The sequence below is a fragment of the Eucyclogobius newberryi genome, unplaced genomic scaffold, assembly GCF_026437365.1.
Source record: "Eucyclogobius newberryi isolate DKJ021-1_F unplaced genomic scaffold, fEucNew1.0.hap1 SCAF_20, whole genome shotgun sequence".
Classification (NCBI taxonomy): Eukaryota; Metazoa; Chordata; class Actinopteri; order Gobiiformes; family Gobiidae; genus Eucyclogobius; species Eucyclogobius newberryi.
This window is the reverse complement of record NW_027315835.1, coordinates 20,109,008-20,130,198: the sequence shown is the minus strand read 5'-3', so window position 1 is coordinate 20,130,198 and position 21,191 is coordinate 20,109,008. Positions and strand designations below refer to the sequence as shown.

The following is a 21,191-nucleotide window of genomic DNA, read 5'->3' as shown; positions in this document are numbered from 1 at the left end:
GCCAGAGTCGGTAACATCAGAAGATGACATCAGTAAACAGTGACTCATCAGGAGTTTGGGTTAAGACCTGGTTTGGCTGGAGACAAGAAATGACAGGTTCCAAGGTTAGGATAGTGAGCCAAAAGCGCTTTATATGTGACCACAAGGTTTTAAAAGGTAGATGCCTGTGGTCACATAAAGTGCGTGGTTGTATCCAAACCGAGGGCACATTGGACATACTCAGTGTTGTGAAAGTCAAACTGTGAGTGAAGATTTTAGATTATGAAATACAGTAGATGCAGGATACGATGGTTATATTCACACTCTCAGACTACAATGAGACTATTGACGCATTAGCTGGGGGTGGAAAGCTAACTGGAGTCTGAAGCTCCGTTACTCAAGTTAAGACTTAAATATAAGCTTTGTTTTAACGCAATCTGACCATAAAGAACATCAGATATGTTTTTAGACCATTTATTCACTCATTGCATTGCATCCCCCTGGAACTTCAACCCAAGCATAATGTCACAGCGAAGTATCAAAACCTGGGATCAAACCTGAACTAGGACCAACGCAGCTCTCCGTCAGGACTAATCTAAACAGGACTTAAGTGTGACTAATACTGGGGGGAAAAGGTAAAAATGGTCAAAAGCTTTTCAAAACAGGGTCCAGGAAGCAACAAGACAAGAATTAAAACTCAGAGGACCAGAACACGTCAGAAGAAGCCTGCATTCCCCCAAGGGCCAATAGCTTTAAAACCAACCACGACTTGTTTTGACCCTGACTCAAATACTTGATCATTGTTGAAGTAGTCAGTTTAAAATGATATGTACAACTATCCTTCGTTGTCCTGGTCTTTCAGTTTACCCAACGCTGCTTTTGTCTCGGCTCTGGGAAGACATTAGCGGCTCATTTCTAGTCACTATCTGCATCTGCTTTCAGCTCCGTGACTCCGTGGTTATGGGACCTGGACGTGGGCCAAATGAATCAATGGCTGCCACCGACCTGCGTCAGTCCTGAGGCCGAGGTGTTGTGTGTCTGCACCTGACTGACTGTTCCTTCAAAGCAAAAAGAAAAGATGGCAGATGTTATCAAGTCCTCTAGGCCCCAACCCAAATCTGGATCAGGCTTTTGAAATGTTTGGGGTTCTCGTAACTAAAGGAGAAAGCGTGCGCAAAATCAAAGCCATTTTATCATGATATTCTAACAGAAAATGGTGTTTTGTTTCATTCACACGTTTTACCAATGTCTTCAATGCGGAAAAAGGTGCATTATGTAGCTTATGGAGGGACCAGCACCTGCCTGTCTCCATGAAGATGTTATAGCTTTGCTTGGGGGACTGAGATTGACTAATATGTTTTTTTTTTCATTACTGATGCCGACACAATTGTTTATAATCTGATTAGCTCTGCCGATATTTTTTGGGCTGATATATCGGGCCAACTTTGATACATTTCCTCAAATTTCCTTTATTTCTTTTTTGTATTTGTCTTTGTATGTAAATTGGCACAGCAGCATTTTACTACGTAGTCCCGTTTTGTGCAGTGCCCTCTTCACACTAAAGAGTAAAAAAAAAATGCTGACACGCAAAAAAAGTGCAAATATCGGCCCGATTTATGGGATTTATCTACTCCACACTATAAACTTATCTCGCTTGCATTTCTGTGTTTTAATTGCGTAAAAATATGACATTCTCACTGTAATTTCTTGTCTTCAAATTAATAGTGAAACACTCTTTGCAAACCAATACCATCTCCATGGAGATAAAAAAGTGGCAGACTCTCCCCTTGAGAATTCTTTTGAAACTAAGATAAATGCTTTATTATCTTTTTTAAGCCGTTTTTATTTTCATTATTTCCTCGAAAACAATGACTATCCGGGATGATTTGAGAGGAGGCCAGGAACAACTTGTCTCTGGGACTTTAGAGTCGGGAACGGCAGGAGCATTAACAACGGCAGCGCCCCGGCCTGTGTGTCCGCGCGCACGCCAACGCGCACGCTACAGATGGCTGGGGAATTTAACCGCGGCTTTGATATGTAGATTGGATGAAGGGCTTGTCATTTCTGCTGGCTTCCTCACTGTTATCATTCTGGAGCGCAGCATTAGGCGCTGATAACATTTTTACCTGAAGGGGGCAGTTTGACTGATGGTATCGTCAAGACATGGGTAGGTTCCTGGAAGGTCTGAGGCGTGCAGGGAATTAACTGTAAGTGAATCCGAGAGAGAAAGACAGGCAGAAAGAGAGGAAGAGCATGACCCCGCTGTGTCGCCAAGGCAACTCCAATATGAAAACTATGACACCGTTGAGCAGAATACGGTCAAGAGACAAGCGCGTAGGCGACATACGCAGATTGCAAACAAGAGCAGGGAATTAACTTGATGTTCTAACAGCAACAGAACTATACTTTTAGAAAACGTTCAACAGTTTTCTAATAATAACGTTAAAGCGATTTAAAAAAACATTGGCTTTTCTTGCAATTAACAACGCTTTTGTCTCTTTACTGACCTCTTCTGTTTGGAGTTGGTATAGTTTGTATATATTGTCCACAGTGGCACACCGTAGATCGTTTTATAAAATTCCTGGGTTCTGATTAGCTACGCAACGGCTCAAGTTTGGCCTCGACTTCTTCTTAACATGTCAATAAACAATCCACTGCGAGGATTATTTCTCCGACAGTCGCGGTTGTGAGTAATGTGAAGAATGGATTCCGAAATAGAAAAAAGCAGCGCGTCTTGCCGTTTTTTAAAAGACACGTCAAACTTAACGATGATACTAATCAACAGCACTGATTAAAACAGGCGCGGCGTGTTCTGATACATTATGAGGGAAAACATCAGTGGTTTACTAATATGTGTGCTGTACATAAATCATGATGGCTGATTACAGAAGATGGCGCTGTGCCAACAGTACATTAACAGATTATTACTGTGGATACTTCATGTGCGGCGCTCTCGTCCTCCCCAGACCACAGATTAGCATAAGCCCCAGCCAGAGATTACAATAAGAATGGTCTGGGTTACCTTTTATTTTAAATTGCAGAGCTGTGTACACTTAATAAAGACATTTTTATCTTGTCAGGAAATTTACTTAATACAAGAAAGCATGTTTTTAATACAATATAAGAGGCGGTTAAAGCTGGAAATATGCGCGTTATTGTAATATAATGAATTACATTTTCAAATAGACAAAGGGCTATATGGTTTTGACATTCAGAAATGGGTTTAATAACCTCGGGGCAGTAGTAAACAGAAGTCCCATAAATGCATGAATGCAAATAGACTATCACTCAGCGCATACGCAATCAATGTCATGGCATGCTTTAGAGATGCCCAATGTTGATTGCAGTTGTGATGGCTTACCCACCATGCCGTGCTGCTGTGAGGACCGACAGTATGGGCCCTGCTCAGACTTGCCTGTCATATTCATGTGTTTCAGCTTCCAGTTTTAAGGGCATATTTGAGAACTTTTGCCTATTAAAAAGATAGAATATTTTGTATAGAATAGTTGATTTATAACAAGGGGTGGGTAATAAATCAAAATGTAGACAATATTGTGAATATTGTTTTAAAGATAGGCAAAATGTAATAGCAAGTACTGTATATTGTTTATAGTAAAAAAGGCCACAAAAAAGCTGATTATAATAAAACATTAAAAAGGTTATGTAGTCAATTTCCAAATAAAGTAATGTTTCTGAACTTTTGTGATTCATTTTACACATTTGTCTGATAATTATACCTCAACAATTAAATTTAAAGACATTTTTAAAACGTTAGACTGACAAAATTGTCTTATTTTTGTCATAAGAATTGTTTAAAAAATCTATAAATATATTCATTTTGGTCCATATCACCCACTTCTATCATTAAATAGTACTTACTCTTTTTAATTATTTTTATATAAATGTATTATTTGTACAACCCCAAACCATTTCACAGTTTCAGCGGCTGTAGAATATACAACACAGGACCGAATACTTCCTAGTGACACAGATCTAATCCTTTATACATTGATTGTAAATAGACTTGTGCCTTTTTACAGACCTGTGCGCAGAGTAATATCTATACTCAAGCACACACCACAAACCTGTGCGAGTGTGTGTTTATGTGGCAGCATTTTAATACAATCCCATTCCCAGGTACACGTATGTGAGCAGAGTTGACAGCGTTAATCTTTAATGTACTCTAGTGTGCAGTTTCCTGGCAGATTCTCAAGCCACTACACCACCATCACCCCAGAGACAAAACAAATCAACCATTTTGTATCATTTATATTCTCAATGAAAGCATGCCAAAAACGCACTATTACATTCGGCACAGTGAAATACCGTAACAACTCCTTCTTCCATTCCGCTTCAAATCCACCATCACTAAGTACATTTAGCCTCACCCCATAGCCTGAATCCTTGCAATATACATGTACAGTATGTTTTTTCACAGTACTTTCACGTGTGTATGGGAGTTAGGTGAAAATGGGGTCACGTAACCAAGCCCCAGGGCGCTATTCGAACGTATGCTTCACTTTGCTGCTCCCAAAAACCTTGCAACAATCTCTTAATGCAAGCACTTACTGTAAAAGCATGCTCTGTTATTTTCATTTAACCCCCAAGAAAAAAAAAAATTCGAAAAAGAATTCCCCGGTGAAATAATTAGAAACAGGGGGACGCAGTCAAAACAAGCCAGTGCCAGTGCCTTAAGTGCTGCTAAATCACGCATCTCACAGTGCTTGTAATTTCACATTAATTATTCAAGTTTTTTTTTGGTGTGTGTACAAGTATCAAGGGCTGGTGGAATGAATTGTAGCTTTTCCGCGGGTCATTCCACGTGTTTACAGGCGATTAGAAAACATTGGTATCCGTCATGCCGCTGTGCAGTGCCGTACGCTCCAAACACAAAAGTCCAGGTGGCGGCTTTCTGCTCAAAGAAAAGAAACATGGAAATAGTGTTTTTATCAAGCAATTTTGGAAGAAAAAATTCTAGTGGAGCGAAATGAAAAATATGCAAATGAACAGAATTTCAATTTGCCAGGAGTCGAATATTTAATGCTGGTTGTGATAAACGCAGATTGTATTTTATCATTTGTTTATTTATTTATCTTCATCACCGCAGACCTATTCACTTTAACAATGTGATGAGTTTTGGAGCTTTTTTCGTGTGCGTCGACTTTAGCAATTACCAGTGCTACATAATGGGACGCTCAGTTATAGGCTGCATATGTCGGTAATGCCATTTTTGAAATATCTGTCAAATTTTGTATCTTTTTTTTACTCCCCCTGAATTAAAATAAAGTGAAATAGAAATAAAAACGACTTTATGATGAATGTCCATGCTACCTGCAGTTTTACTCACATTTTGCCTATGACAGGCTGGACTAGTAATTTACTAAAACGCTGGTAGGATAATTATTTTAAATTTAGTTGGATTAGTTAGGACATTTCTTACTTGTTACTGAGCAACAATGTTGAACACTGGGCCAAAACTCATCTAATGTCACAGAGCACCTTTATTACGTTGAATTAATGTTTAGAAGGTCAAAAAGGTTGTTTTGTTGCAAATTATGCATAAACCTTTGAATCGAACGAATGTCCCTGATTCTTTTTACTTTTCTCCACAAATAGCTACTTGATTGATGTAAAACTAAAACAGCTGTAAATACACCAAATAATGTCAAAATTAGAAAATCATAAAAACCTTTCATATGCACATTAAGTTCTGTTCATTAATAACTCTTCAATGTCATTCTAAAATATTAAGTGTACAATTAGCCGGAACACTTTTGCTGTTTGAATATTGTGTTGATTGGAGCATGCCCAGCTTCTTTCTTCAGACGTAACCTTTAGTTGAATTAAGCGCTCCCTAAAAGCTGGTAATGAATGCAAATAGAATGAATGTAGCCTTATTGATGTGTTTCTGTTGTACGCCGCTGCAGGCGTATTTGCTTTAATTACTGCCCCTACCTCGGTGCCCAATTATTACTGTTGTAATGTAAGATGGGGCTATGCTTGAGTGGTTAGAGCATGGCTTTTTATATTTTCAAAATGGAGAAAGTTACAAATCTTATACTTAAGAGAGAAAAAAATGTCTCATTTAGAGGTATAGATATAGATATAGACATATAGATAGATAGATAGATATAGAGAGAGATAACGATCCCTTTCAAAAACAAAATGTGAAAAAAAGACACATTTTTTGCACTGTCACGTTCACAATACAAATACAAGACGACTCTGTTCGATTGGGGACCAAAGTTGCAATATCATCTCTTTCTCTGAGCTGGTCTGGTTTGCGTTCACAAAACATTTTTACCAATCGAACCAAATGTCCAGAAAGACACACCTCCCCTAAATAATAAATAACTTAGACAATATGATAAAAACCCTTGGCTGTTTTAGAAACACAGGCTGTATTGGTAAATGTGAATGTTTCAGAGCTTATTACTGCCTGAATACAGGCCACTTTCCCCATGTTAAAGAAAGCTTAAAAGTTGAATGGACGATTTTTTTGGCCCAAATCTCTCTTATCTCTCTAGTCTTATTTCCTTGTGGCGTGGACTGACGATTAGTCCTGCCACATATCAATCATAAAACGCACCAATCGCTCACCTGCAGCCGCGTGCGGATCGTCCCCACGTTTCCGCGTGTCTAAGCGCATTGATCTATCATAATATAGTTCCCTCAGTGTACGGGGCAAAATGAAGACAGAAAAAGACAGTTCAAGCTGACTCAGAAGAAGATGGAAATCTACGAGAGATGCGATGCGATTCGTCGGGCTAATAAACAAACACATGTGTGCGCACTTCGGCCTGCGTTCTCAAATCGCCGAAAAATCGTCCATTGCGCCTTTAAGCATTATTGAGTGTCTGCGTGATGTCACGCAGGCACTATATGTTCTTGTATTTCACGTATTTTTTATTATTATATTTTCCATGATTCTCCATTTAGCCAGCTTCAACTCCTTAACACTTCAACCGATTTCAACATGTTATACCTCATTACGATTGCTTTCGCAGTAGTACGTGTGCTATTACTTTTGACATTTGAACAACTTGTACTTTTTGCAGAATTTTCAAAAGTATTAGTACTTGAAATTTCCCCATGTGGGACAATAAAGGAATATCTTATCTTATCTTACTTTTTCCCCATTTAAATGAATTCGGGCATTATGAGTGTCTGCGGAATTCTTTAGGCTTTATTCTTTAGAATTTTGTGATGGAGCCAGTCGAGCGAGCGAGAGCGAGAGAGAGAGAGAGAGAGGGGAGAAGGAGAGAGAGAGAGAGAGAGAGAGAGAGAGGGGAGAGGGAGAGGTGAAGTGAGGGAGTGGGAGGGAGGGAGAGACGCAGACACTCCAGCAATGGCTTCAACCATTGCAGATTTTCTAGTTTATTATTGTCATTTTTGGTTCCATTTAGTTTTCTGAGCATCACGTGCATCTCAGCGTGACTCACTTCATGGTCACTGCCTGGTTTTGTTCCGTTCTCCGGTTTCGCTTACGTTCACAATTAAGATAAATCACGCCAGAGTTTGATTCAATCGGACCGAGACAAACATTTCCAATTCGATTGTGCATTCACAATTACCCAAACGAACCAGCAAGGCAAACGAATCCTGATTCAGATCAAAAGTGTATTGTGAATGGATCCTAAGGCAACAGGACAGAGGACAAGAAACATGGCTGTATCAAGTGTAGACCAATATGTTCTATTGATTCAAGCAGATAAAATAAAGCAGAAAATCACTTCATATTCCACAAGACAGAAACATTAAATTGGAAGTTGAAAAAAAATAAGGAATTTTAAAAGAATCCTTTGCAAAACAGTGACTAAGAAAAGTACAAACTACAGCCACTAGGGGCTAATATGATGGGTAAAATTATTATTAGTATTTTAAAATGTGAAGCATTCTGTAGAGTACTTCTGGCTACTACAATTCTATCAATGAACTATGGTCTGTATTTACATGAATTCTACAACTTAAGTGGACCATTTCTAGCTAGTGGCAGACAATCTATATTATTCACTGGCAAAATAAATTCTGCTCTTCTGATTTTACAAATGTATTTAAAAACTATAACAAATTTAATTCTCTAGCATTTTACGTTGAAATAAAAGCAACCAAACCAATACCAAGCACATCTTGAACAGACTACTATCGTGTCTCTATCACTTCCTGCCTCCAGCTTCTCCATGTGGATGCTACTGTAGCTACTGTTTCACATTTAGCTCAGCCACTCGCTCTGGGCTGTTATTCACAATAATGTCAATACATTATTGACGTAAACTAGGTGACATTATCCCCACTCCCCCACTGTGTCTACCCCAGGTGTCAATCAAATGTCACCAACCTATCCCAGAGCAGATATGGATCACCCAGCAGGGGGAGGGGCATATATCTATATTTACATCTATTTATCCATAAAACCTCCAGTATGGGACAGCAACAGGCGAGTGCTGACTGACAAGTAATGCAATTAAAGAGTGAGAGGCGTTATATCCATTATGTCATTTTTCCTCCTGTCGCATCAATCACCAACTAATCAGAAATGAGGCTTTTAACACAGTAAAAACATGTGGAATAAAATGTATATACATTTCCTTATAAGAGAATAGTAATAAGTAGAGTAAAATATTTAAAATACTCATAACTGTCTCTTTGAAACTTCATTACATGTATTTTTGCTTTGCATGGGAATCGACATAAATCAGGTTGAGTTGATTTCTTTTAATAAATTGTTAATATATTGTTATTGTTTGGTTTGCGACCCAAAACTGAAAACTACTTTCAGTGATTTGTCAGTTTACCGCACCCAACATTCTGATATTTATTTAAAATAATTCAAATTCAACTTTCCACTTTATAAGGCATTTTCACAAATGAAAATAATGAGAACTATATTCTCTGGTCCCTATTTAATCAGAGGAACCACTCAGTCCCACTTGCATTCACACAGCAACAGTGGCTGAAAGTTGCTCTAACTGGCTTTAACATTAGCATCTGTAAACTGAGGAACATTTATATATTTACATTTAAAGTGAGTAAGGAAAACAAAACTTCCTACTCCTTTTGAGTGCGCTAAGGGTCCCTGGTGGTAGCGTTAACGTTAGCCTTTTCCAGGGGGCTATTTTGCTACCATGCCAACCTTAACGCTGGTGTAAAGAGGCTGGACGTGGCCGCTGGAGGCTGGAGTGGGATGATGCCAGTCAGGCCCGGGTCTAGAGCGGTGCAAAAGGGTGCATTGCATCAATTAAGAGTGTTTGCACCCTCGTTTCAGGTGTGTTAAATAATGACACTTAATGGAAGAGTATAATCTTTGCACCCGTTTGAAACACAGATGCACCTCAGCCATTTTGGGCTACACCCGAGCCTGGTGCCAGTCCATATGATGAGGGCATTCAAAAGCCCCTCTGTGCCAGATGTTTGTCATGGCCTCATATACAGGCAAAGAAAGACGTGAGCAATAACATTGTTTGATTTCATGTTTTGCAATGTGTTCCTAACATTAAAATATGAAAACTATAAATAAAATATTGAAAAGCATGCGCACTCGTTCTCTCCAGGGCCTTGCTCCTACTCGAACAACGTACACGCTTCAAATAGGGACAGGAACAAAGAAAAAGTACCAGGAGGAACTGTAAAAGGTTCCTACAGTGGGAAAACACCACTTTACTTCAAACGAGCAATTTTTTCTCACATTTTTGTAATTGTGGAACCATTCATTGGGTTTCAGCTTCCTGTTTATATGTGATTACTTAAGGACTTTTGCCAATTCAAATGACATAATATATGTTTTAATTGTTTATTGCGCAACATTTTCATCACTCAAAACTCATGGATATAAATCTAACTAGTATTTAATATTTACTGCTGAGAAAATGCATTATTTGACCCACACTTCTGTTAGAACAGGTGTCAGCAATGCTTGATTTTACTGTAGCACACGAAGTCCTTTCCTTTCACATCTCCAAACACAAAAGCCACTCGGACGTTCGGACAGCCAAAGGCACATGTACAGTGTTAGTATTATTCCGACTTGAAGGGGACCGCAAAGGGGGTTGTTGCTGGACTTCCCAACGGAGACTTTTTAAACACACTTTTTACACAGCGCTGCAAGGTTAACAGCCCTCTTCGACACTGGAGGAGGATTTCTCAAGCGACGCATTCTGAATACGTGCCATTTTATGTACTTGACAAAAACATGGCAGCAGGGAGAAGAATGGCCGACACAGTACGCGTAGTTGTAGTAGTTCATTCATTCACGGTCAGTGGGCACATGCAAGAAACAAGACAGTCTCTAGAGTCTAACCGATACTTTTAAATAGGAGATTGTAGAAAGTTTTATATGACCTTGATGTGGAATTGATTGAAATACAGTATGAGTTAAGGTGAATCTCAAATGTACTGTGGTGAGAAGAAGATACTTTTTTACGTCTGTCTATTGTAACCACGTATTGGCCGTACTTTTGGTTCAATATAGATGATATTTATGACTGAAATGCACAACCAAAATGTGAAATACAGTCTCTATACAGTATAAATAGATTTGTTCACAATATTACAGTACAAAGTCAGAACCGTTGCTTAGCAGTAGGGCACAGGAGGTGTTGTAACAGAATTGACGGCAGAGAAATGTGGCGCTGTAAACAGTGAGTTTGAGAGCTTTCCGTGTATCAGAAAAGTTGCCAATATCTTGCTTTCCTGGTGGTCGAGTTAGATTTAAAATTATTTGGAAAATGCGCTCAATAAGGCTAGATTTGGTGTATTATGTTCTGATAATAAAGGTGACAACGGCACGCAATGTATTTCTGTAACAGACTCCTGACACATTTTTGTAAATCAACGTTTAAGGTTATGGTATACTTTACTGTCCCTGTAAGGAAATTTGTCCCCTGCATTTGACCCGCTGGGGCCACCTGTCAGGAGCAGTGTTGCAGTGGAGCGCCCGAGGACACATACAGACCTTGTACTAGGCTTGCTCAGTGTGTAGTGGACATTTTTATTCACATGACAAAATCAATCCATCGAGCACTACAATACAGATATAAAGAAGTAAAAAGTCTGCTGCATTTAAAAGATAAAATGAGATACATCAGTGCTTATTTGATAAACTGATTGCATTTGGCAAAAATGAGCCTTTGTATGCTTTCTTGTCGCTAAGGGCATTCTGTATCGTGTCCTGATGGTGTCAGCTTAAACTCGTCACACAGAGGATACTCGGCATCTCTGGTGATAGTCCTGGCCATCCTGTTCAAGGTTATACATATTTTTTCCTTCTCATTGATCAATTTAAGTTGTATTTAGAGTGATTCATGCATTTTGAGTGATCATTATTCTCCTGCATTCTGTTTTCTTCTTTTTCTCACCGACCCCTGTGGTTTACTTACTTTGTTCTATTTTCTTAAACGGTGATACATGAAGGTTTCAGCAGTGTCACAGCCGTTTCACCACAACTGAAAACCAAATCTGCTGCTCACTATCGTAAACTGTAACTGTATGTAATGTATTGAAAGGTGGGATGAAAGCATCGGCAGGTTACAAGGCACTTTATTATGATGACATTTTACAGTGACATACAACAATCTAATCTATTTTATTAGAATAGAATAGTGTAGAAATAGAAACTTTATTGTCCGCAGAGGGACAACATTTGGCACATAACAAACAAACAACAAACATTCAGCAAAGATATGGTACATATCTTTCTTAAGAAAAGAGATTTAAAATATAAATAAAATGACAACAAAGTGTTTGTGATGGTAAAGTGCATTATGTTTGAAAGATGTAACAGTGCATGTTGTTAAATCATTTAGAGTGCAGCAGTTGATAAAAAAATTCTAATAAATAAAGTGATTCATGGGTGTCATAGACTAAGTATATAGGAGAGAAAAGGTTTCAAATGTACTAGTTTAAATAAAATCTTCAAAATTGCTGTTGTTGCTTTCAATGGAAAAATAATAACACAATACGTTTATTTATTTATGGCAAGTAGTCAAAAGAGTACATTGGCTGTGAGCTTGTGTTCACTCCATGTGTTGTAGTGTATGAAACCAAATATTTACTTTGAACATGTGATCAAATGATGCTCAAATCTGTCTTGACATTCACAGCTGCTACGACAACAGAACGCAGACTATGACGAATGTCTCTTTTGCAATGATGATTTAGAAAGCCAATGTTATTCTTGGTCAAATAGCCTGTAAACGTCTGTAAATATAAGTACGCATCACTCCATTCTGCCTTCACGGCCTTACGTAAGACAGACTTGGTTAAGCTTGTGTTTCTTTGGCGTCTGGAACAGAGCACCACAAATAGTCTTTCGGGGCTGATTCACCGGGCTCAGCTAATGTCGAGGTGTGGCCGGCTCACCCACACAAGATCAGGGAGACTAAATAAAACCCAGGAGATAGTGATTATTGTCTGTGTGATGAGAAGAAAGGCTGTGTACCTGGAGAATCGATACGGCAACGGCGCTAATGGATTTCTGGCATTTGGTCGAGATTGTGAGGCAGAAGAACAAAGACAGAAAATTACAGGAAAATCTTTAGAACAGAGGTGGGAGAGAAGATAAAATATATACTCACATAAGACTATTTGCACGAATATAAATACTCTTTTTAGTGACTTACTAAAAGGTGCATTACATAAGTGCAATTTATGTTTTAATTGTAGAATTCTGCTCAAAGTTCATCATTGTACCGTCCAGGAGCATTAACATTTGAAAAAGGAGTGAAACATGAACTGCAAAACTAATACAAAAATCACATTTCAGTTTGTTGAAGTTTAAACTACGCAGATAATAACTTTAATGCATTTTATACAGGAATATTGTTGTTAACACAGGAAAATATGTTACAAAAATAATTGCTATATTTGTGATTTGGTGATTTTGACCATTCAAATTACGATTACGATTCGATTGTAATCATTCTTGCGGCGTATTTGCATTATCCTGCATTTATTCAATTACTGGTGTTGTTATTGCTCAAGAACACCTTGAAAAACCTGCATTCTTACTGTGAATGGACTCACCTTTACGCAGAGCTGACTTGGAATCTTGGCCCGATGGTGTCACCAGAATTAATTGTATACTGTGGAATATTTGTGAGGCCCTCTGTGTTTTAATGATTTCAAAAGTTTTAATTTGTATTTGTTTTATTTTTTAAAATTTAGTTTGAACATTTGATGTATGTTATTGTTATTTATGGTTTTAGTTTTGTTTAGTTTATTTGCCATTTGCAGTTTAACGCTACATTGGACAAACGTGTAAAACGCTCAGAAAAAAGTGCACAAAACATGAAAAACAACCCCATAAACAAACAGCGGACATTTAGATTGCATTTATTATTTTCAGTACTTTTGATGAACTGAGTTTTATTTATTCTTTCGGTTTTCTTAACTCAAATGTGCAGCACTCTATAAATAAAGTGGATGGAGACGAGTTGAATAGTTACATAGTGCACCTTTAATATTATGAATAAAAATGTATATACTATGTACCAAAAAATGTACTCTTCAGAACTTTAGATGTGTGTATGACTTTAAATTTTTTTTTGATAGTTAACAGTTTACGGTTAATAATCTAATCTAATCACACAAATCAAGAGACATTGTTATTTTAAGCTTCAATGAAATGCAATATGTTCATTCACAATGTATTGCACACTGACCAATGAGGAGCTATGGCCCAGCGGTTACCCAGAAATCCCTGCATTCCTGATTGCCTGGCGCACATTAGCATTAGCATTAAGAGGCCTGCCAGATCTGTCTTTGATCTACAGTTCTGTGCTTTCTTTGATGCGCCGCGCGGCCGAGAGAGACACCAGCAGATTTGGGAATCCGAAGCGATGCGTGTCGAGGAAAGTGACGGAACTTAGGCCCTTTTAAGCTCTTTTACGTGACATTTGGGCTAATTTGTCCAGTAACGTGCAGTCTGTCACATTGAGTGAAAGTTAAGTAAAAGATGGTCATCAGAAATAAAATTCAATAGGTTGATCTCTATAAAGTGGAATTATTGGGCTTAATTGAGATTTTTTTTTTTCTCTACTTTCTAGATAATATTGAAATTAAGCGTTAAATCTTAACCCAATTACAATTTTATAGCTTCCGTCCAATAATTTCCACTCGAAGCAAAATGAAATGGAGATTATATTGAGTAGGTTTTGCTTCCCTGTGTCGCTGTAACTAGGACTGCAAGTGTTTCGATTGCAAAAGGCCAGTGAATATGAGATCGTTGCCTAAAACAAAGCATAATTGATGCCACTTCAGAACATCTTCACAGAGTTTCTATTGTTTTTCATTAAAAACACAAATTTAACACTTTTGGGCATCATTTGAGTGTAAACGCTGCACCGTCCGAGTCCTAAAACCTCCTCTCTCAACACACGGCATGTTTCGGATTCTATGTATAAGTTCAGACAACGGTTACACCGTATTAAATTAGATAACAATCATTTAAATAATCGTTTAGTTTCAGCCCTACTAGAAAAGCTTCTTTTTCTTTGGTATTTTATGGCAGTTGGTATCCAAGTGTTACATTACAGCCACCTACTGTAGTTTTACGTCAGACTCTAGACTTCCCAGTTTCGATCTTGATACTTTGATATAATAGCAGGACAGATACTGAAAATAGTATATTATGTTATTCAACTGTTATTGTCCAAGTAACTATGTATAAATATATCTGATCAACCTATTTTGGGGAGATTTGAGCCGATACGCGTACCTGATTCCAGCCTCACAGATCCACGCTACAATAAATGAAGCACATAGAAACAGAATGCTATACAGTGGCAATACAAGGACCTCGTTTTGCAATACAAGGCTCTCGTTTTGCATTGGTTCTCTGCGGTGATGTAGTCAAGTGCACCGAGACAGGAGACTGAGCCAGACTCCTCATGTTTGGAGTCAGTGGAGATTATAAACCTGGAGGCACGTCTGACAAGCACAACTGTCAAAGCATGCACATCTAAACCCCATCGCTCCCCTCTCTCCGCCTCTCGGGAAAATGTCATTCCAGGTTTTAGTCCTGGTTCAGATTGGAGGCAGGGGGTTTGAGATTATCGGAGCTTTCTGATGAGGTGCGCTGACAACAATCTGTGTATCTCCAAAATCACATCACACCACAACAACATCCGCCTGACATTGACTTTGCTCAACTTAGACTTTGAAGCTTGGTCCGTGGATTGGTTAAGATTTGGATTTTAGAATAATATACAGTACAAAATTAAATCATGCTAATGTGTGAGATAGTATTGTAACTTTGACCAAATAAATCTTATTCAACCCATTTTCAGTTCTGCCTCCAATAATCTAAGAGAACACAAACTGAACAATGGCTTTATTGCATGTTTCTAAGAGTGTTTTCCAAATGACATTCTGCTTCCTCGTGCTTGCTGGTGGTGTAGTGCTTTAAGTCTTAGCACATGGTTGTTACTACTTCTGTGGGGTGGATTTTCATGAACCGTTTACCGAATGTCTCCACCCTCTCGCTTCTCATTTCATTTCATACACCTATCCTGCCTAAAAAAGCCTTCGGGACAACATTCGCAAAAAACATCGTCATATAATAAATTCTGTATACAATTAACTGCATTCTAGTTGTGAAGATAAACATGTTAGCCATTTACACCACCTACATTTGAAACATCTACAGTCAGAATGTAATAATTAGAAATGTCCTAATTGCATGTATCCACATTGAGTAATTACAACAGCTTTTGCAACCACTGAGGAAAAAGCTTGTCGCTATCATCCCCGGACTTAACCTCCAAACAACAGGCTGTGCGTCTAAATCATTAACCTTCAATTAAATACAATCGCCATGACAAAAGGACAAGTGAAATGTTAATCCACCAATCGGGAAGGATTAGGAGTAAAGACCACTTCTCTGGGGGTGGGTTATCGCTTCAAAAATGACAGGAAATAGGACTTATCTAACCATGGGGTATCTATTGCGGAAATGTAGCCAAGTGTTGCTTTCCCTTAGTGCTCACCTCTTTGTATGAGATACCGGTGATAAGTAGTTTAGCACTTGGATGTTCTCAAAACGTAATTGAACGAGGCTTCGAGAGGAGATGAAGCAAGAACAGAAGCTGCACTGACGCACACGAAGCTGCCAGCAATTATGCCCAGCTCTTTTCTAAAAGGAGATGGTAGAAAATAATACCTGAACCACAGCTGTTATAAAAGGTATGGAGCCAATGTAATGAGATTTGTGGGACAAATGTCTTGGCTAATATGTTAGCTTGGATGTTAATAGAATTTGCTTCTAAATAGGCAACATGAATAATATTTATGACCGACTGGCATTTGGTATGAATGAGCATCTATTCTCCTTATGAATCCCCTCACTCCAATCTTATTTATATTCAAAGGGACATAACATCCTACACTTAAGGAATAATGGAGGATTTTTCGCCGATTTGAGAACTCAGGCGACTGTTAGTCCCTTTTTTAAAAATGCGCATGCGCACACTCACTACACTTACCCCCCACCCTCCTGTTGCTTCCAAACTCTTGCGGAAGCACACAAACGCCTCGCTGCTACACATGCGTTTGTTTATTAGTGTGACGGATCGCATCTCTTGTCTCCGTAGATTTCCGTCTCTTCTGAGCTCGAACAGTCTTTCTCTGTCGTCATTTTGTACTGTGCACTGAAGAAACTCGCTAAACACACACCGGCATATCAACCAAACATGCGCAGCCATGGAAACGGGCTGCTATCCTGGAAACGAGGCTGCAGGTGTGCAGTGGCACGCAGGGAATGATTGACATGTTGGAGAACTACACGGCTGTCCACGCCACGAGGAAATGAGACTCAGATTGTGTGCCAAAAATCCTCTTTTATTCCTTTAACCGGGACTGGTTAAGCCAGTCCTTCTCAAATAGTGGGGCGCGCCCCCCTGTGCGACCCCATTTGGAATTTTCTAATGGCCCATTCACTCCGCGCCGTCAAAGAGTCCAGTTTACATTCAAAGTCTATGTGGACGCGTGTTTTTGCGGTGCGAATCTTGCGTCGGACGCAAAACGTCGAGGGCATTTGAGCGTCGGACGCTTTGGACGGGCCACCAGAGCGGCCAGATTTGGAATCTGGTTCAGCGCGTCAACAAGACTGAATAAACGCGCTGAACGACCGGTTTGTTACACACAAAGGTCAGTCAGTGTGAGTAGTTTTTTTAAATGCATTTTTATCTTAGGTGAAGCAAGGGGTCCCACCGCTGACGGCGCTGCAAAACAGTCGCTCAGTGCGAGCCCAAAGTGGAGCCACGGAATGGCAAGAGCCAAAGGAAAGTGATTTTCTCAAAGTTTCAAGCCCCTCCCCCGAGCTGAGCTCACTAATAAATTATATAATGCTTAAAAGAGCTACAATCAGGGGCCAATAAGCATACATTTATATTATTTGATCCATTTGTGGCCATTTTATTTTTAAATGAATATGCTGTATTAAAGAGAAGGAAAGTTAATTGTTATTAAGAAAAATATACAATATAAAGCACAGTTTTTATACACCTGCCGTATTTATAGTCGCGGCGGAGAGTAGGGGGGCGCAAAGTGTTTTCTTCTTCCTAGGGGGGGCTTATCAGACAATAATTGAGACTCACTGGGGTAAGCCAACAGTTGGCCAACTGCAATCATGGTTTTTACAGTAATTACACTTCACATTGTGACTTAATTACAGCCTGGTCTTGTTACTATTAGAAGAGTTAGAAACACAGGTTAAGGTCAAACTAATCAGGGAGCACACCCTTTTGAAAATAAAGCTGTGAATGTAAAAATGTTGAATTAAGGACATATGATTTATGAGGATTCCTCTAAAAGCTATGGTTAAGGTGAGTAAATCAAGTGTGACTGTATCTAATTATAAACTGTAAAACTCTCCTATGACCACTATAAGTGGTGAAAAATGCTTATGAACTCAAATCAACTAGTACACATTTTTAAGACAGTAAAAATGAGGTAAAGCGACTGTAAGTAGATCATTTAAAAAATCTGACCTGACATTACACTTAAAGTAAGTGATGAAGTGTTGTTCATCAAATCTGGAACTAGTAAATACAGGACAACATACATAGAGGATCTACTAATTCAGCCTTTAATTTTGAGTTACTCTTTCTGGTTTGTCTCTATTGTGGTTAAAATAATTGCATCTTTGCACAGTACAATAGAACTTTAAATGTACTTACTAATGTCATTAAAATAAAACAAATACACATTTTAATTGCTCTGTATTTCTGTTTTGTAAAAATGGTTCTTCATTTAGATAACTCCCATAAAGTATCACACCCTTCAAAACAGCATGTTTCTACATTCAAAACATACACAAAGTAACATTTATAGTTATTATAGTTGCATTATGTAACCTTTCTGGTGGAGGCTCCGTCGCCTTTTATTGTTTTAATCGGCCCAGGTTACAGATCAGAGGTCTCATTAATAAAACATAATGGGGAATTCTTACAAAATCATGTCAAGTTGTCTTTTTATAAACCCGAAATTTTACGTGGAAAGTGACGAACGGAGCATTTTTGCACTTTGCATGCTTTATGAATGAGACCCCATGTCTGTGGAGGCGAGCCAGCTCACTGTTTTTCAAGGTGTTTTTGAAGAATAAACCATTTGTTTGACTAAATTCAACATATATGAGTTTAATGCCATACTGTGGACCAGTCCAGCTAAAGCAATAACATCTCCACAGAGTCAAGCAGGTGTCAGATCCCCCACCAGAAAATCTACACCGTGTACCTGTAAACACAACCGCACAGGAAAAAGGCTATATCTGAACATTCTGATAGAGATTATGCACTGCATCATTTTCACTTGAAAAATGCCATGAATTATTGGCCGCACAAGCCACTATTCACTGCCTGCATCAACGCCATTTAACAACCACAATCACTAGATCAATACCGCAGATGAGCCATAAAATTATATGCCTTTGGGTTGAGCAACTTAGAAAACTGCTTTTAAATACGCCAGGTCATTTTCAGAAGCCAATGATGCAACTCTGACACAGCAAAATATGAGGAAAAATCAAGGCTGTTCAGAAACGCTATTTAATTTAACCCCAGAGGAGACAAGATAGATAGTATTAAAAAAGCATCCTAAAAATCTGCTCCAGAAACATGTTGGTAAAAGAAGAGTAGTAAAAAACAGTGTGGTATCACTTACTTCATAGGTTTGAACAGCGCCTGTCCGTAGTTTTGTAACGTCATGATGAGTTTCAGTTGAGTGCCTCCCGACTTCATAGCTGTTGGACAAAAATATGAATTATTTAAAGCATCGTTATCTAGACAACTGTATAGAAAGTGGAATCAGGAACAATTTAAATTAACATTTCACAACAAAAGTAATTAAATAATTGCTTTATCACGGAGTTTCCAATTATTATCTAAGTGTACCTGTTTAGTCTAGGTTCATTATGGGGGTAAAAATTTGTACAAAATTACAGTAAGTAATAATGTTCAATTATTTCATATTGCATTTTTTGTAACATCCTGTAATAGCTGTTATTAAGAACTATTACAGCTGAAACTACCAGTAATACGTAAATGTCATGACATTTTGTATTAAGCCAAATTTATGGATAGTGAAGACACTCCCTTTAGTCTATACGGTACAAATCCCCTACTAATGTGTTTTTATTAAAAAACAAAATGTGAGCTATGTTTTTCTGTCTTGGCTAAACCATAGATGTATTAATAGATAGCGTCCTGCAAGAGATGACTTTATGTGGATTACAATGGATGAAAGCACATTGAGATAACCTGGCACAACCACATGCTAGCAAACATTAAAGTTAAAGTTAAGGTTAAGGTACACTTTATTGTCTCCGAAGGGAAATTTGTCCTCTGCATTTGACTCATCCTTCAATGCGACTAGAACATCTCCTCAGGAGCAGGTTTGTTTTTGGTCTTTTTCCGGGTCGTGCGTAGCACGTCATCTCTGATTGGCTGCTACGGCACATCTGCCGCAGAAAGTTGAACAAAGCTGAACATGTCGCACGGGCCGCTTTGAGCGACTCGGGTGCCTCATATGCGCGCTCAAAGCGTCGAGGGCGTACGAAAACGCACGAATCGCGCTGCAAAATCGCGGTCTGTAACCCCCTTTAGTGGAGAAGGGGCTGACCTCTATCAAGAGTACCCAGAAGGACTGAGGCCACTGGCATTTGCAAGTTGCAAACTGAACCCATCAGAAAGAAACTACTCCATCCACCAGTTGGAGTTTCTCTTCCTCAACTGGGCAGTATTGGAAAAGTTACATGACTTTATATGGAGCAAGGTTTACGGTCCACACTGACAATAACCCACAGATTATGTCCTCGCCATGGCAAAACTGAACAGCGTGGAGCTCCTCCTGAATGTAATTCCTGAAGTGTATCCTTATCCAACAAGCAGTATCAAATGTGACTCCACTGGTTACTCCCCTTACTGCTTATTTTTTGGGAGAGGCTAAGCTCCCTGGTGACTTGTGCTTTGGCACCAGTCCTGATGGAAACACAACACTTAACCCCGAAAACTGATGAAAAACCTCCAAAATGCTTACAAGATAGTAGATGATGTTTCAAACAAGACCTGAAAAACAAGAAAGCCTATGACAAGAGATTGGGGTACCAGAATCTTGAACCAGGAGACAGAGTTCTAGGAAATAATCTTTGACTGAAAGGAAAACAAAAAACTTGAAAATTGTTGGCCTAGGAATTCCTACGTTGTACAGCAACAACTGACAATTCCAGTTTACAAGTTGAACCCCCAAAAGGGCAATGGCAAAGACAATCTCTTGCCAATTGCAGATCTTTGAGAGTCCCTATGCAAGATGAAGAGGAGGAAGGGCAAAGAACACTGCGTACCCAGAACAACGGCCAAATACAACATTGTGACCCACACCAAGCACAAATAGTGAACCATCAAACATTTTGAGTATGTCCAACGTATAATCCTACAGAATTTACCTTGAACAAATACTAAGACAAAGAAATTAGACAAATTGTGACGCAAGACAAATTGTGACACGGCTGGAAAAACAGATGAAGAAGAACACAATCCGGATACTGTCTCTGGAAAACACTGACGTGGACACATAGACCAAGACGAACAGTTAAACCTGTCGGCCGACTCACATTTGATCAACCAGAAAGATATCGGAGGTTTTGGACTGAAACCAATAATACTCAGTGACGTAAATATGAGACACGCCATGGCCTTTCTTCATCCAAAACAAGAGTAAAT

At 38.9% G+C, this 21,191-nt stretch overlaps 1 protein-coding gene across 1 annotated transcript in view; it reads right to left on the bottom strand.

Moving 5' to 3' along the window:
* The window catches only part of fam20cb (FAM20C golgi associated secretory pathway kinase b), a 71,997-nt gene that overhangs the window by 45,202 nt on the left and 5,604 nt on the right, over window positions 1-21,191 (bottom strand). Inside the window, exon 3 of the mRNA XM_072455780.1 lies at window positions 19,135-19,213. Within this exon, the coding sequence (XP_072311881.1) occupies window positions 19,135-19,213 (79 nt within the window). The remainder of the gene's footprint in view (window positions 1-19,134; window positions 19,214-21,191) is intronic.